General features: G+C 51.9%; 1 protein-coding gene across 1 annotated transcript in view; it reads right to left on the bottom strand.

The window, feature by feature from the left end:
* Positions 1–18,732, bottom strand: part of LOC142574311 (sodium-dependent multivitamin transporter-like) — a 79,728-nt gene that overhangs the window by 47,635 nt on the left and 13,361 nt on the right. The window contains exon 4 of the mRNA XM_075683430.1: positions 61–147. Coding sequence (XP_075539545.1) covers positions 61–147 — 87 coding nt within the window. The remainder of the gene's footprint in view (positions 1–60; positions 148–18,732) is intronic.

The raw sequence follows: 18,732 nt of genomic DNA, 5'->3' as shown, positions 1-18,732 counted from the left end.
AAGTGTGGATTTCGACACCACATAAACTAAAACCATGTTGAACAGACCTTCATTACGCACCTTGGTGTCAACACAGGGAAACACCAGACCTAGCATTGAAAGGCTTACGAACGGCGCGGTTATGCAATTCTGGAGCACCATCAACACCTGCAAGAGTACATGTTTACACGTTTATGTATATTGTTCCGCACAAGCAATTGTTGCAGAGCAAATGTCATGCATTTAGCCGTACTTCGCGCTGCCTGTTGAACAACAAGTACCACGCACACAAGCGTCCTACAGTAGTAAATAACTAACACAGCGACAACGCGAAATCCTGCTATTCTTGTGTCACATAAAACACATTCACAATACATCAGTGATAACCTGACTCTATTGGCTTGCCCCCTCTGTGGGACTGCAGTGTGAGTGCTAGCGAGTATATACCATGCGGGAGACGAAACAATCGGTGTGCGCAGAGCATTGACATAGCTCCACTCGAAAGAAAATACACAGCGGTCTGTATTTCGAAGTCATGTGGGGTGCATTACCGATGTTGTGCAACCCACGTTATGTGTTGGCGCGGCGCTGTGGTCCTGCTGCGCGAGCAGCGCAGATTTTGTCGCTCGTGCAGCCCGTGGACAACCGTGCTATCAAGCCAGGTTTTGGTCGTGCTCTGTGCTTAAACATTCCTACCGAGTAATGTGTTTGACTGCATGGGCAAATTATGAAGCGTAAAATTTGAAAATGATGCGGCAAAACTCATCTCACGATGGCTGTCAACGATAATACGTTGGCATTGGATTAATACAGCGTCACAGCGCATGGCCACCGTCAAAACTAATTGTCTATGAGGGATGTGCTGCAGCGGGACCCCTCTTTCGCGCTTCCCCGATAGCAATCAGCGCCATCTAGCGCCGCTAACGCAACGCTTGCACGTGACCTCGGGCACGCAAGCCACTTCGGGCCTTTTGCGACCCTTTATGCCTCAACACACCATCTCTGAGTACGAATGAAGTATTATTCATATTATTAACGCTTAGAAAACCATTCTTAATTCCTAATAGTACCTAATTCCTAATAATAATTCAGAATTCCTAATAATAGTTCCTAATTCGCTCGCTGGCTGTTCGCTCTTGAATAGATTCTCCGCCTGTTTTACCGCGATCAGTGCACCGTAAGTTCTGCTTCTGCGGCACAGGTTTCTCGTTTTGTTATCGGCCACAGCATGAGGATTTCGATGGGCTGAAATGCCGTAAGATTCTTGTACTGAGGCGCAGGTTACAGGGCAGCGAAGTCCTCGGTTAGCTCAAAGGTGAGGAAGCAGTTTTATTAGCCTTAGTTGCACTGACTCACGGACGCTCTCTCTCTCCTCCGCTTCCTCCTCCACGTACTTCATTAGAAGACACGTAGATATAAGGTCAATACCGAGCGCCACAATGGCGCTTTTTTCTTGTTTGGAAACACCATCAACTCCCAAGTATCAAGAGCGTGTGCTTTTCTGCTACGCGCCGCTGATGCCACGTGCGCAGTGCAAAACACGCCATGCGAGGTATAATGAGTTCATGCGCAAAACATGCAAATTAGGCAAAACGAAGGGGTGAGCAACTGGATGAAAAAAAATAAATTTGGAGGACGCTTAAGCTTCGCTTTAAGAGTGGAACGCGATAGCATTCAAAGATCCCTAAGTGCGTCGCATGCTTCCCTGCAACTGCATCGTATGTAGCCGTTATGCTTACAGAGAAACACTCGCGGCAAATGCTATGCATGACGGCGCTTTTTCTGATAGAACGATGCGGCGTAGCCGAGCGCCATCTGGAAGTGTTTCAAGAAGCGGGCGCGCGGCACTTCGTGGACTGCGAGATAGTTACGTGTCGGCGTGCACAAATGGCGGACGCCGTCTCCGGTCTATGAATTGTAGAAATACTAGATAAGGGCTTTGAGTTCTCGCGTAACCGAATTACGTTTTCTCGTATACTCAAATTACAGTCCGGTGGCTATTATGCCTGTAGGGTTTGTGCAATTTGTACTCTACGATTTTTCCACGTATTCCAGCTTGAGAAAGTCAATTAGTTCAGTCAATTCTTTGTCTCACATGGAAGATATAGGTATGTGTTGTTGCTCGAAAATCACTTTCCCGAGACACCGGACGCGGGGCGTGGACGCTGAGACCGGATTTTCTGCGACACGGGCTCTTTAACGCTACCGCGTTAAAATTTGTTAGTATATGCATTGTAACTGAGGCGTATCGCATATGGGTGAATCTATAGCTTCTGCGCTGTGGACGCGACGTATATGACCCTGCTGGTCTCATAATCTGTGGCAATAAGACAATAAGAGTACGGAAAGGAGCACGCGAGTCTTTGAATAATCAGACGTGGTTTACGGGACGTTCGAAAACACGAAGTGCTCACCACAGTGGCGTAGTGGATTTGGCGTTGTGCTAGTAAACCCGAGTGCGCGGGCTCAAATCCCGACAACGGCAGCCGCATTGCGATGAGGGGAAGTGAAAAAGCGCGTGTGTGCCGGTCTATGGGTGCACGTTAAGCAAGCCACGCTGATCAAAACTATTCCGGAGTCCCCCATTACGGCAATCCTCATAATCACGTCCTTGTTTTGTCACGTCATACACCATAATTAAGAAAATTAAGAACACGACGTCGCCGAAACTAATGCGGAGCCTTCCACTCCGTCGCCTATCTTTCCCCGTGAATTGCTTTGAGAGCATAGCATTGTTTTTCTGCGATATGTGATGTCACAAACACGCTGCTGCGTTTCTTGAGATGAACCTATATGGCCGCTTATGACATACCATAGCATAGGAATTCGTGCCCACCTTAGTTAGCCTTCGCTGCGTTTCTCGTATCACTTCTCGCTCTATTTCACTTTTACGGCATCTTCGGGTGCACATTTCAAAGCGTCCCAGAGGTACGCGCTGTTCATTATGTCCCAGCTACGTGCTGTGAGTGTGCCAGAGGTACGCAATTTCACTTTAGTCATCTTGTTCGGGTGGACAAAAACGAGGCACCCCGACTACATATGGTTCATGCTCACATTTTGCTCAATTCGGAGTTGGAGCACCCAGAAATGCTTAAACCAACAACATCGATGCAACTGCAACATCCGGCCTCTTTCTGGACACCTTAGGAGAGTTAACGCGGGTTCACAATTGTGATTTCGTGCTTTGTGTACCTCATGATTCAAAGTGAGTGGCCCCTTGAGACATTGCGTGGAGTTGAGAGACATGCAACGAAAGTATCTTATCCAAGCGCTGAAAAGTTGGTGTGCTGGATCGGCCACCCGGAGAGACCACTACACACAATGATCTAAAATATATATATATATATATATATATATATATATATATATATATATATATATATATATATATATATATATATGTTTTAAGGAAGATAACCAACGTGAGCGTAGACTGAGCAACATCGGCAACATCAAGCGCGCGGCAGAGGCTTGAGCTAGGACACTGTGGCCGGTGCATTCTAGAACCAGCTGCCGTTACGAACTTCAATAAATTTTTTTATAAAGTGGTGGAGCCGTGCGACGTGACGTTCTACTGTACCATCCTGGAACTCGATTCTCGGACGCTACGCTCTGTCATGCCGGACGCCGACCAGCAGACTCTTTAATCGCCCCCTGTCCCTTGCGCTGGCACCATTCGACAGCAGGAACCTCCCATCTTCAGTGGAACCGGCGACAAAGATGTTGAAGAGTGGCTGTCGTTCTAAAAACTGGTGAGCGTTCACAACAAATGGAATGACTCGGACAGACTACTTCGCGGGCGTGGCCAGCCTGGTTCAGAAATCATGAGAGGGAATCCGAACGCGGTCGGCGTTCAAGACATCGATTAGAGAAGTATTTTACCGTCCCGCCGTCAGGAAACTCCGAGCAGAGCAGCGTTTGCGTACACGCGCACAGGACACGAGTGAGATGTTCACCAGCTATATAGAAGACGTTCTCGATTTGTGCAGGCGCGGGCACGCTGCCATGACGGAAGCGGGAAAGATCAAGCACGTCATGAAGGGAATCGATGATGAAGCGTTCCAGATGCGTTCCAGCCGAGGTTCTGAGCTTGTGCCAGAGCTATGATGAATTACGTAAGCATGGAGCTCTGACAAGGGGACATCCCACACCAAGTGCGGCACCACTCCGCAGCCTGACCTTCAGCCCCGAACAAGCCTCCCTGATAAGCCAAATCAAGGATCTTTTAGAGCGCAGCTCTTTGGCGTCCGTTCCTGGGTTTCGCGTCGTCGTCGGCGTTGTCGTCGGCCTCGTAACCAGCCCGCCCCCCTTTCATCCCCCCAGCGCTAGCAGCGACCGACTGATACCGCTGGATGCCGCTGACGCCGCTAGAGAGTCAAGATAACGTGACTGCATAGAACACCGTCGCCGCCATGCAGAAAGAGGAGGAAAGGGTCCCCCCCCCTGTTCTTGTGTGGCAGATAGGGTGCTCTTCAGTTGCCGACGCGCCGGTTATTTCACGTAGGCCCCGGCACGTCGACGAATACGTGACCACCTTCCCACGGCTAGACCTGGTTCTTAGCGCTGCGGAAGCGAGGGTATCATATTGTTTGTGTCGGCATCGGCGGCGTTGTCCCTGAAACCAACTCCGCAGCTGGGGTTGACTCACTATCGGCGTCAGCGGCATCAGTCAGTCGCTGCTATCTCTTCCCTCCTCCCTTTATCGTTGTTGCGTTTCGCCTGCGACGCGCGGTTTTGCCGGCGCGACTGCGGCGGGGCGGCAGACATTTTGGCCCGTTCGGCGTCGCCGCAACGCTCCCCGCCAGGCGTTTCCAGGCGTTTCCAGGCATGTTCCGATGCCACGTGTCTTCATGTGCGTGTGTGAGTGTATGTGCCATTGTGCCCGAACGGCGGCGATGCGACAGCAGGGGGTCACCCTCTCCTTCCAGTCATTGTGCCCGACCGGCGGCGCTACGACAGTGTGCGTCACCATTAGCCCATTGTACAATCACGTGCTCGTCTATTGAGGGGTTCCTTCTTGCCCTCAACTGCGAGAGTATAAAAACAGCTGCCCCCGGACGCCAAAAAGAGGGCTCCGATTTCTTCTGTTGAGTAAAGTGCTCTCCCGTCTCTCTACTTCGGTCAACCTGACCGCCAACTCTTTGCGATGTTAAAATAAACAAGTTGTTTTGTTGTTACCAGTCGACTCATGCTTTGCCGGGACCTTCGGATGCTTCCAGTTGTACCCCAGGCCGCCAGGCCAACGCTACCCTTGGGGCTTGCGACCCAGGTACAACCACGGGCGTCAGCGCCGAGTTCCCAACAACCGATGCCATCGGTGGGATCCAAACAACTGTCTGCCAGCGGTGAGATCGCGACAACGGAGGCCAGCATCGAAGATATGCAGTTGACTGTATGCTGAGCAGCTCAACGACGATCCGGGAGCAGTGCAACGAGCCCTGTGTGATGACTGGTTGCCTGCAGCGGAACGACTGCGCTGGACTCTTGGCTGCGAGGTTTGGTGAGTGCGGGACTTTCTTCTTCTGAGCTTTGCCAGGCTTTTGTTAGTGTCAGAAACAGAGCTGGTAATTCTGGTTGTCGTTGCTGCCGGGTTAGTTTGCGGCAAGACAATAGTAAGCAGTAGAGAAAGCAGCATTCAGAGCAGCCATGGATTTGAAGTCGTTGCGCAAACCGAAATTGTTGGAGCTTGCAAGAGAGTTGGGTCTGGATGTCTCAGACAAACTAAGAAAACCTGAACTGCTAAAGGCTATTCTTGAGTTAGAGGCTGAGGATGACGAGCTGTCGGAATGCCTTGAGACCATTGAGGAGAGGGAGACTGCAAAAAGACAGGAGCGCGAACTTAAAGAGCAAAAAGAAAAAGAAGAGCGTGAACGTAAAGAACAGAAAGAAAAAGAAGAGCGTGAACGTAAAGAACAGAAAGAGCGAGAGCAACAAGAGAAAAAAGAAGAGCGCGACCGTCAACACGCGTTGGAAATGAAGCGTCTCGAGATAGAGATGGAACGCGCTCGTAATGGAAGTCAGGCACACGGTGCAGGAGAACGCGTATTGTTCAAAATGACTGACCTGATGCGGCCGTTTAAGCTTGGAGAGGACATTGGTTTGTTCCTGGTTAACTTTGAGCGAACGTGCGAGAAGCAGGGGTTCTCTCGGGAAACGTGGCCACAGCGCTTGCTCACTTTGTTACCCGGCGAGGCGGCCGACGTAGTCGCTCGCTTGGATAGAGAGGAGGCAGAGGATTTCGACAAAGTAAAATCGAGTCTGCTAAAAAAGTACCGGCTGTCTGCGGAGGCGTTCCGTCGGAAGTTTCGGGAAAATGAGAAAGGCAGAAGTGAGTCATATACAGAGTTTGCGTATAGGCTTATGTCAAACATGCAGGAGTGGCTCAAAGAAGAGAAAGCGTTTGGTGACCACGATAAAGTTCTGCAGTGCTTCGGGCTAGAACAGTTTTATAGTCGGTTACCGGAGAACGTGCGATACTGGGTCTTGGATAGGCCAGACGTTTGTACTGTGGCTAAAGCCGCTGAGCTAGCCGAGGAGTTTGTGAGGCGTCGGGCTCGCGGAGCTAAGGACGGTCAAAAGGGTGAATTTGGCTCGAAGTTTGAGAGGCCGAAGTTCACACCCATGAGAGCAAAGGGGAACACGCGTAGTGCGGATGCGAGTGGAAGCAGTGCGACCGAACCTAAGGAGACGGCGGCAGCCGAAGCCGAACGCAGAAAGCGGTTCGAGATGAGGCAAGCGCGCGTTTGTTGTACGTGCCAGAAGCCGGGTCACTTTTCGGCGCAGTGTCCGCAAACAACACCAAAAGTTGTGTTTTTTTCAATAGGCAGCACTGACGAGAACATGAAGCTTCTCGAGCCTTACATGCGAGACCTCCTCGTGAACGGGAAAGAGTGCCGAGTGCTTCGCGATTCCGCAGCTACGATGGATGTAGTTCACCCGTCTTACGTAGAACCCCATATGTTCACGGGCGAGTGCGCGTGGATCAATCAAGCCGTGGAAGCTCATAGCGTGTGTCTGCCGGTAGCAAAAGTGCTTATTGAAGGACCTTTCGGAGCGCTTGAGACGGAGGCGGCAGTGTCATCTATGCTGCCGCCCCAGTACCCGTACCTATTTTCAAACAGGTCCGATCACCTCCTGCGCGAGAAGGGGCTTTTGTTTGGTGAAGCTAGTGTTCAGGCCTTAACCAGATCGAAGGTTCGGGAGCTCGCTGCAAAGGCGGTAGTTGCGGGGCCGACGTTATCAAACAACGAAAAAGGGTCAGAGGCGCAGCAAGCTGATATTCAGAGCACGCCCGAACTGAATAAACTTGAGTCTGTAACGTTAAAGGCACCAGATACCGGAGAGGAAAATCCCGATGCGGGAAAGTTAGAAGAGCTATCTACTGATTTGCTCATCGCGCCTACGTCAGACGGACTTAATAGGTTGCTAAAAGTCAGCCGGTCGGCTTTGATAGCCGAGCAAAAAAAGGATGGCAGCCTGGAAAACGTGCGCTGCAATGTCAAAGAAGGTATCGCCAGGAAAACTGCGCGTTTTGTGGAAAGAGGTGGAGTCCTGTACCGGAAGTATCTAGACCGCCGAGGAGTGGAGTTCGATCAGCTGATCGTGCCTCAATGCTATCGTCAGGATCTGTTGCGCTTGTCACACGGGGGTTCGTGGTCCGGACACCTAGGAGTTAAGAAAACTAAGGACCGTCTCTTGCAAGAGTACTATTGGCCAGGGTGTTTTCGGGACGCAGACCACTTCGTGAGGTCATGTGACACCTGTCAGCGGGTGGGCAAACCAGGGGACAAATCGAGGGCGCCGTTGAAATTGGTACCTATCATTACGGAGCCTTTTAGACGGCTCGTTATTGATACAGTGGGACCTCTGCCGGTAACAGCCACGGGGTACAGACACATTTTGACTGTGATCTGCCCAGCGACAAAGTTCCCTGAAGCAGTGCCGCTTAAAGAACTCAGCTCAGTTGAGATAGTCAATGCACTACTGTCCATATTTGCGCGAGTTGGTTTTCCTGCGGAAATCCAATCAGATCAGGGCACAGTGTTTACTAGCGCTTTGACGACAACTTTTCTCGAAAGGTGTGGGGTAAAGCTGCTACACAGCTCAGTGTACCACCCACAGTCGAATTCCGTTGAGAAGCTCCACTCCGTCATGAAGCGCGTGTTGAGAGCGTTGTGTTTTGAACATCGAACTGACTGGGAGCTGTGTCTGCCTGGGGTGATGTTTGCTTTAAGGACCGCGCCGCATGCGGCTACGGGGTTTTCGCCAGCTGAACTGGTGTACGGTCGCTCGCTTCGATCTCCGCTTCGCATGCTTCGAGAATCGTGGGAAGGTAGGGGCGACGACCCAGTCGTGGTGGAGTACGTACTTAAGCTCCTCGAACGCTTAAGAAGGGCACAGGAGTTGTCAGGTGAAGCAATGACAAAGGCCCAGCAGGGGGCCAAGGTTTATTATGATCGGACAGCCAGGGCCCGTCGTTTTGAGGTGGGCGATGAGGTCATGATATTGCGCACATCGCTAAACAACAAACTAGACGTGCAGTGGGAGGGCCCAGCACGAATTGTTCAGAAACTGTCGGACGTTAACTACGTGGTAAGTCTGCCAGGAAAGCGGAAAGCACAGCAAGTTTACCACTGTAATCTGCTCAAACCTTATAGACAAAGGGAAGCAGTGGTGTGCATGATGGTAAACGTTCCTGAAGAGCTTCCGGTCGAGCTTCCGGGACTAGGCTCAGTGACGAACAGGGAAGACACCGGTCAAGTCATTAGTGACCTTATCAGTAAAGCACCGCTGTCGCCCGAGCAGAAAACCGAACTACACCAGCTATTACAAGAGTTTCAAGGTCTGTTCTCTGAGAGGCCTGGTAGGACTTCTGTACTTACTCATGATATAGAACTTACCTCCCCAGAGCCAGTACGATCCAAGGCGTATCGAGTGTCACCCCGCCAGAGCGATATTATGGAGGCTGAGGTAAAGAAAATGCTACAGCTCGGTGTTATTGAGGCAGGTGAGAGTGATTATACCTCCCCTTTGATTTTAGTTGAGGTACCGGGCAAGGAACCTCGTCCTTGCGTCGACTACCGCAGGCTTAATTCCATCACTAAGGATCAAATTTATCCGATCCCTAACATCGAGGAGCGCCTTGAGAAAGTTAGTAGCGCTCAGTTTATTTCCACCCTAGATCTTGTCAGGGGTTATTGGCAGGTTCCACTTACAGAAGAGGCTAGTAGGTATGCGGCGTTCATTTCACCAATGGGAACATTCCGTCCTAAAGTGTTGAGTTTTGGTTTGAAGAACGCGCCATACTGTTTTTCAAGCCTCATGGATAAAGTGTTGCGGGGACAGCAAGAATTCGCTTTACCGTATCTAGACGACGTAGCGATATTCTCCGCATCCTGGTCTGAGCATATGGCACACTTGCGGGCAGTGCTAACCCGCCTGCGCGAAGCGGGCTTGACAGTCAAGGCTCCTAAGTGCCAGTTAGCACAGGCCGAGGTTGTCTACCTCGGTCACGTGATTGGTCAGGGTCGTCGCCGCCCCTCTGAAATAAAAGTGGCCGCTGTGCGAGACTTTCCGCAACCGCGTACGAAGACCGATATTCGGTCGTTCTTAGGTGTCGCCGGCTACTATCAGAGGTACATTCCCAGGTACTCTGATATCGCGGCTCCCCTGACGGATGCTCTAAGAAAAACAGAGCCTCAAACAGTCGTCTGGGACGAGACAAAGGAAAGAGCTTTTAGCGCCCTAAAGAGTGCCCTAACAAACCAGCCTGTGCTACGATCGCCAGACTATACAAAAGGGTTCATTGTTCAGTGCGATGCTAGTGAGCGAGGCATGGGCGTTGTACTGTGCCAACGGGAAAAGGGAGAAGCAGAACACCCCGTCCTGTATGCTAGTCGTAAGCTGACCAGTCGTGAGCAGGCGTATAGCGCCACCGAGAAAGAGTGTGCATGTCTCGTGTGGGCCGTTCAGAAATTGTCATGCTATCTAGCCGGCTCGAGGTTTATCATTGAGACGGATCACTGCCCTCTCCAATGGCTGCAGACCATCTCTCCCAAAAATGGCCGCCTCCTGCGCTGGAGCCTCGCTTTACAACAATATTCCTTTGAGGTGCGTTACAAAAAGGGGAGTCTCAACGGTAACGCCGATGGCTTAAGTCGAAGCCCCTAACGTAGGAATCAGCCTCAAAATTGTTTGTTACTGATGTTTTTCTTCCTGAGGCAGGATTTTTTTTAACATATTGCTTTTGTTTAGTGTTTCAAAGTGATGATATGCTTTCTAGTGCAATTTTCCAATTTGTGGACGCGTTCTGAGTGATGCTAGACTACTGTAAGGAACTAGGCAGTGGTATAAAAAGGGGAAAGAGCCTGGCAGGGCTTAGTGAGGGTTGTGCCGTGCTTGCTGACTGAGCGGTTGAGTTTCAGCGTAGTTCTAACGCTTGCCGGGAACGAGAACAAAAATGTGAACTCTCCCGAAGTCACTTTGCAGTGTCCCGTGCGAACCTGAACGAGAGAACGAGGCCTTCTCTGTGCGCTGCGCTCAAGAAACGTCGAGGGACGCCCGACTTCGGTTATGAGCATCATCGAGCGACATCCCTCCGGACAGCGGATGCAGTCCCCTGTCCATCGGGATCTCCTTCCCCCGGCGGGGCGGTCTGTTGCGTTTCGCCTGCGACGCGCGGTTTTGCCGGCGCGACTGCGGCGGGGCGGCAGACATTTTGGCCCGTTCGGCGTCGCCGCAACGCTCCCCGCCAGGCGTTTCCAGGCGTTTCCAGGCATGTTCCGATGCCACGTGTCTTCATGTGCGTGTGTGAGTGTATGTGCCATTGTGCCCGAACGGCGGCGATGCGACAGCAGGGGGTCACCCTCTCCTTCCAGTCATTGTGCCCGACCGGCGGCGCTACGACAGTGTGCGTCACCATTAGCCCATTGTACAATCACGTGCTCGTCTATTGAGGGGTTCCTTCTTGCCCTCAACTGCGAGAGTATAAAAACAGCTGCCCCCGGACGCCAAAAAGAGGGCTCCGATTTCTTCTGTTGAGTAAAGTGCTCTCCCGTCTCTCTACTTCGGTCAACCTGACCGCCAACTCTTTGCGATGTTAAAATAAACAAGTTGTTTTGTTGTTACCAGTCGACTCATGCTTTGCCGGGACCTTCGGATGCTTCCAGTTGTACCCCAGGCCGCCAGGCCAACGCTACCCTTGGGGCTTGCGACCCAGGTACAACCACGGGCGTCAGCGCCGAGTTCCCAACAACCGATGCCATCGGTGGGATCCAAACATCGTGTTGTCCGCTTGCTGCGCGCGCTTCTGCCCCCATCGTTTGCCGCTGGGTGTACACGCCGCCCCCCTCCCCCCTCTTCCTGCGAGTCTCCGGTTGTCAAAGCGCCGGCTCGAACTTAATTCCTTTCTTCGCTCCTCCTCCAATGCAACCCCTGTGCGGTGGCAATCAGAGAGCCAGATCGGTGGCGGCGGATCTGTATATGTGCACCGCCCGAGCCGAAATTGCCGCTGCCGTTCGCCCTGTGCGGTGGCAATCAGAGAGCCAGATCGGTGGCGGCGGATCTGTATATGTGCACCGCCCGAGCCGAAATTGCCGCTGCCGTTCGCCACTGCGAAATTATCTGCCAGTTCTTTCTGAGCCATGAGCGAGACGACCGATGGAAGTCCTCCGTCTGCTGCTGCTGCTGCTGCTAAACGAGCTGCCAGAGCAGAGGCCCAGCGCCGTCGCCGTCAGAATCCAGAGGTGCGTGCCGCCGAAGCAGAAGCTTACCTAGTGGAGTCTTTGTTAAAGGAATACGTGTGAAAAATAAAAAAAAATTCTGTGATAGCGCATACATGTGTTGCTCGATTTCTTTGCCTCAATCTATCGAAAAGGTGAAACAGCTTATTTGCTGCGCTCAAATTTCGCATTAGGAAGTAACGTAATCGTCGGTAATTTTTTCCTTCTTCCCTTCTCTCCCTCTCTCGTCCACGAAGAAGTCATACGACAGCCATCGCTGGTGTCCGTCACTCAGGAGTCTGCCAGCACTTTTTCGTGTCAGCTCCGTAACGTGATCCATGAAGAGGTCGCGGAAGCGCTGCCGGCTGTTCACCAGCAGGATACCGGGGCTACACCGGTCACTCATGCTGCGGTTGCTGCAATGGCCCATCGCAGTATGCCAGTACGTCGCTTCAAGTAGCCTGTGCACCGCCCTCCCATTCCCGTCTTCTGGGTATCCAGTGCCGTCGCTAACCCGTGGCGTACGCCGAACAATGGTCCTATATGCTTTGCACGTTGGCATCCAGGTCATGTCGCAAGGCATTGCCGCCGCCGATCGCAGGCGTTCGATTACGATCGACGAGCGGCCTATGTGCCGGCTCATCCTACCTTACGAACCCTTCGAGCCATCACCAGCTCGCTCCCAGACTGATCGCTGTCCTCGCTTCGAACGCCTCCGGTCACCCTCCCCATGTCACCGATCGCTTTCCCCTATGCGTCGACGACCCGTCTCCAACGAAGAGGGAAAATTGATGAGGCAGTTCCCGAGGCAAAAACTGCGCAAGTGTCGATATGCCGCAAGTCCTCCTTCTTTACCTTCAAATGTAATTGATATGTTTATCGAATATGGCGCTACAGTCACCCTCGTCGTTACCGGCGCCGCTATTTCAGTTATGGATGCGAAGTTCTGCCGCTCGCTCCGGAAAGTGACGACATCTCTGTCTGGATTGTCGCTTCGAACGGCGAGTGCTCAACCCATTCGCCCTACCGCTGCTTGTACAGCCCGTGTGACCATACGGGACGTTTTATACACGATTGAGTACACGATACTCAATACACGATATACGCCACAATGCGATCATCAATTGCGCTTGGGCTGAGATTGAACTTTCGTACCTTGGAGACGTGGTCTCGGTTGATGCTCATCCTGCGGCTAAAATTGTCGTGAAGGAAGACACCTGTATTCCCGGGTGCTCTTCAGGATTTGTACCAGTATTGTGTAGTATTATATGCGACGGGACCGTCTTCTTCATGTCCTCATCATTTTGCCGGTGTCAGCACGATGCCCATTTACAACCATCTTTCATCATCGCTATTACTACTCTGCCGCGAATGCCTTGGTTACATCGAGTCGGTCGATTCAACACGAGTTGTCTCCGTCCTCGACGATGTTCCTTCTTCTGCCGTCCATGAGTGCCCTCTCCGTCCCCAACTCAACATCGACTGGTATATTCAGCCCATTCATCGTGGAAGATCTGACACGTTCGCAGCGATCTCAACTTCTCGCAATCCTTCAGCACTTCCGCCGTTCTTTCGAGGTTACGCAAACATCCCTTGGCCGTGCATCAACAGTCGAGCATCACATCGACACTGGCTGCCACTCACCACTGCGACAAAACCATATCGCGTGTCCGCTACGGAACTTCGCGTCATTGATGACCAGGACGATGACATGCTCTGCCGAGGTATCATTCAACCTTCACAGAGCCGATGGGCCTCTCCAGTGGTACTCGTCACAAAGAAAGGCCGTTCCACCTGCTTCTGTGTTGATTTTAGACGGTTGAACTAGATCACGCTGAAGGACCTTTACCAATTACCACGCATCGATGATGCTTTGGACTCTTTGCAGGGAGCGAGTTCTTTTCTTCGCTGGATTAGCGGTCAGGCTACTGGCAGGTTCGACCGCCCTGGAGGCCGACCGCCCGAAAACCGCCTTTGTCACACCTGACGACTGGTATAAATTCACCGTCTTGCTTTTAGGACTTTGCAACGCACCTGCTGCGTTCGAAAGAATGATTGATACTCTTCTGCGCAGCCTCAAATGGGAAATATGTCTTTCCTGCCTTGATGACATTGTGGTGTTCGCCCCTGATTTCGCAACGCACTTAATCCGCTTCCATCACGTACTCACTTGCTTGACCAACACCGGGTTGCAACCTAACCTGAAGAAGTGTCGATTTGCTGTTCGTCAGTTCGCAATTTTAGGCCATGTCGTGTCAAAGGAGGGCATTCGCCCGGATCTCGAGAAGCTACGTGCTGTTACTGCATTCCCACAACCTTCCACTGTGATAGAGCTAAGCAGCTGCGTCGGCTTCTGCTCTTACTTGCTGCGATTCGCTCGAAAATTTGCGACAGTTATATCACCTCTCACGCAGCTCTCCTTGGTGGTGCTAGACATCTCTCATCATGGTCTCCATAGTGTGACGACGCCTTGAAAACCTTGCGCCATCTTCTCAGGACGCCACCCATTCCTCGCTGTATTAACACGACAGCGTTAAGCAGCTAGTGTCGCAGAAAAACCGGCGTCATCGTCGGCGTTGGCAGTGAGCGAAAAATCCCGGAAGGCAATTCATAAATAAGAACAACTTGCAAAATGGGCTGGATGGGAATCGAACCAGGGTCTCCGGAGTTTGAGACGGAGACGCTACCACTCATTCATGTGTTCAATCGTTCGAAGCGGGCCAAAAGCGTCTCTAGTGAATGCGGTGTTGCCTTAGAAACGTGCCGTAGAAAGTTATACTGCAATGTATATCGGTAATTAGGAGCACGTAAATTACAGAAGTCGCTATTAAACGAGTAGCGAAGTACATTTCCGCTACATTTCTTCTGCGCTTGGCGCACGCGCAGGGCCATCGTGCGGCAAAGACCGAAGACCCCCTCCTCGCAATGTACGGCACTGCCCCGACAGGTGGCGCGCTACTCGCCCGCTTCTCCCCTTCCTCTATTTTGAGTGCATTGGGGGCCATGCGGGGACCGGTTCGAGGATGCCCGAATACCCTTGCGTTTAAAAAGTTTTCTCGCTCTCTCCCCTTCCAACTTCCAGCATGCGTCACTTGAAGCCTCGTGTTTAGGCGACGCGGCTCCTCTTTCCGCTCACAGCGCGATTCCTAGATGCATCGTCCGATGCGGGACGCCTCTGACGTGATCGCGGCGCCGTAACGCGCGTGGTGGGAAAGCGTCCCTTGCGATGTGTGCCGTGCTGCTGGCGAAGAGCCATGCGTCTGCGTCGTGCTCGGGGCGATCCCATCGAGGCGTCAGTAGAGTCACTGGAAAAAATTTCAGAGTACCGCATTTGTTTTCCCCGCGCCGCCGACGCGTTCATTGGCCCAACCGTACCACGTGACTTTGGGGTGCCATATACCTTCCAAGCGCCGGGCGGGCCGGCTGAGTTATAGCGCAGGCAGCGCAGGGTTCCCTACGTATTTTTTTGTGTTCCGATTGTCGCGTTCGCGTTTCACTGCAAAGAAATCATGCCTGGCTGCTGGGCCTTCGGATGCCGCAACCCAACTGAGTTTGGAGAGACTTTTGCCTAGATTCCGACCGGGAAAAATGACCGAGAGCGTCGTTCTGCTGGGTACACACAATCGGACGGGAGAACTTCAAGCCTGCAAACAACACGCGCGAGTGTGAGGTATAAGTACACCTTGCTTGTACATAAGCCGCTCTAAAAGCAAAAGAATTTTATACATCACCTGTGTAACTTAGAAAAAAAAAGTACTGCGTCACCAGCGGGCGTTCCTGCTTTTTTTTTTTACACAGGCAGCAAATCTTGGTAGTCTAATAAAACAGTCATAAATAAGTTGAGAAGAGCAGCCGCTCATGGGAACGCACTAGCCAGCCGCGTTCATAAATCGCAATGTAGCAAACTCTCGCTCATTATCAGTGCGCAGAAGTACATATGCGTTGCTGTAACCACGCAAATATCTCATATTGGCCTTCCACAAGATTTAGTGCGCGAAATGGTCATCGAAGTTGGTTTTTACGCCTGCTGTGCACAGATCGTATTACGCGATCACGGTCAAACACCGGTGCGCACACGGAAGTCGCAGTGTGTCGTGCGTATACGGCGGACGAAGTCGCCCGGCAGAATCGAGAACATGCGATATCCGTTTACAAACTAAATTAAATGTATCCGATTTAGCTTGTGAAATTACACAATTAACGTACGTGCCTGTGACACTGTCAGGTGTTCGTTTCGTCCTACTTGGAAACATTCAATAGAAGCCGACGACGGTCCACGATGTTCATGCCCAAAAGCACAAGCTTGCCTCCTTCCGGCTCGAAGTGACGAAATGTTTCCTTCACAGCCCGCTCCGCGGAAGGGGAAAAACGCGTGCATAAGCTCTCGATAGCAGCGCTAAGCTGCTGCCCACAATCGTAGCACAGTTCCAGCAGTAAACACGATCGGCGTCCAAAACAACCACGTGCTGCATTACTTGCGCAAAATAACATTTTATTTTCGTTCGTAGCAGCCATTATCTCTGGGCACAAAGTATTTGTACTTCAGTAAACACTCAATCCGATGTGTCATCGAATATCAAGGTCTTCCACCACGGCGGCCTTCCCGCGACGCAGTCGGCTTGGAAGGTATATGGTGGTGGTCGCTCAGTGTTGCCAGCCGAATCCCCACCTTTGCGGTACTCCGAAATTTTTTTTCAGTGACTCTAGGCGTTAGCGCCATGATGGCGTCCGCCTTCATGGCGCGTCGCGGCCTGTGTGTCCGTGCCGATCACGACGTTTGGCTCGCGTAGATCGTTATGTCGTTGTGTGACTCAAGAGCAAGCCAAGCGAATGAGTGGGCGGTGCGAACCGGATGCGATAACGCTATGGCGTTCCACTCTTGAAGTCGAAGCTTAAGCTCCCTCCAAATGTTTATCCTCAAGCGTCAACCAAAATCCATACCGATGCAAGCGGTGTAGGCCTTGGCGCTGTGTTGACGCGGCGTCAACCTGGCCACACAGAATACGTCGTCCCATACGCGAGTCGCACGTTACCCAAGGCGGAGCCCGATTGCAGCGTAACAGAAAAAGAGTGTTTGGTCATTGTGTGGGCGCTTGGCAAGTTTTGCCCATATTTATGCGGCCGATATTTTGACGTAGCGACCGACCACCTCGCACCATATGTTGGCTGTCGACGCTTTAAAGACCCATCGGGCCGCCGTGCCCGCTGGGCATTCCGAATTCAAGAATATGACATATGCCTGGTTTACCGTTCCGGGTGAAAGCACTCCAATGCTGACGCGCTGATCCCGATCACCGCTTCCCCAGGAAGGCAATCACGACTCCTCCTGGGAGTGCACATTGTCCTCTCTGGACTTCAACACTATCGCTGCCGCACAGCGTAATGATCCCTGGACTGCATCTCTGTTCGACCTGCTCTCGGATACGTCGAAAATTCCAGCGTCGTGAACGCATCAGCGCCAAGTTCCTCATTTTGCGATACGAGACCAGCTGCTGTATGGACGCAACTATGCTCCAGAGGGACGCACCTGGTTACTCGTCATTCCGAGAATCTTGTGATCAGAGCTCTGGTCCTCGTTCCACGTCGACCCTCAATGTCGCCACGCGGGAGTCTTCAAGACCTACGAAAAACTTCAAAACCGCTATTACTGGCGCGGAATGTACAATTTCGTTCGAAACTTCGTCCACTCTTGTCATGAGTACCAACGCCGAAAGCGCCACAGCAGCGCAACTCCGCGAACTCCAGCCTTTACAATGCCCATTCCAACCCTTTGATCGCGTGGGCATATCTCTCTATGGGTAACTTCCGTTGACTCCTACTGGCAACAGGTGGATAATCGTTGGGGTAGGCAACTTAACACGTTATGCGAAGACTGCTGCTGTACCAAATGCTACAGCGCAGGAGGTAGCCAATTTCATACTGAGCCGTTTTCTCTTTCGTCATGGAGGTCCACGCGAACTTTTGAGCTATAGAGGCCACGACTTGTTATCTGAAGTCATCGAACAACTGCTTGCTGAATGCGCTATTGTTAATCGTAAATGCACTACTTATCACCCACAGACTAACGGTACCACGGAACGCTTTAATCGAACTCTTGGTGACATGCTTGCCGTGTATGTCTCACCTGATTACTTTAATTGGGACCTTGTTCTTCCGTTTTCCACCGACGCCTACAACACTGCGACCCAGGCCACAACCGGGTTCTCACCCTTCTAACTTTTTTTACGGCCGTCATCCTTCGCACAAAATCGACACCATCCTGCCCTACCGGCCGGACCCATCCGGATGCCTGCTGATCTCGGAAGCCGCCAGACACGCCGAAGAATGTCGCCAGCTGGTCCGCCGATTCATCTCGACTGACCAGAACCGCCAAAAGGCCATTGACGACGCCCAGAAGTCGACTCCCACTTTTCTATCCGGCGCCCTCGTCTGCTTGTTAGCGTGACACCTCACGCCTCGGCTTGCTTCAAAACTCCTCCCGAAGTACGACGCGCCATACCGCGTTCTCGAGAAAATGTCACCCGTTAATTGCCTGGTTGAGCCACTAACGCCGCCGTCCGCCATGCGGCGTTGTAACCGCGAAGTCGTTCACGAACAGCGTCTCAAGCCATGCCACTATTCTACCGTCCTTCCAGAAAACTAGGTCGGCAGGTTGGCTCGTTTTTTTCCGCGGGGCCATTGCAAGGAATATAACGAACGTGAGCGCAGTCAGCAGCATCGGCAGCATCAAGTGCGCGGCAGAGGCTCGGGCTAGCAGACTGTGTTTGGTAAATCCTAGAACCGGCTGTCGTTACGAACCTCAATAAATCTCCTTTGTAATATGTACAGTTGAATGTTCCTTCTGTAAGAAACAATACACCGGCAAAAGGGAACAATCTATGAAACGTCAAGTTAAACGGACATCGTCCAGACACAGCCAAAAATCTTCCAAACGCTGTCGCCGAGTATTTCAACCAAGCAGATCATAACTCTGATGAGCTTAAACTCTACATCCTACATTCACAATGCCATTCTGCGCGAGAGGGAAAATACA

Source organism: Dermacentor variabilis, chromosome 3 (assembly GCF_050947875.1).
Source record: "Dermacentor variabilis isolate Ectoservices chromosome 3, ASM5094787v1, whole genome shotgun sequence".
Classification (NCBI taxonomy): Eukaryota; Metazoa; Arthropoda; class Arachnida; order Ixodida; family Ixodidae; genus Dermacentor; species Dermacentor variabilis.
Note: the sequence above shows the minus strand (reverse complement) of the source record. Positions and strands in the feature narration are given on the sequence as shown.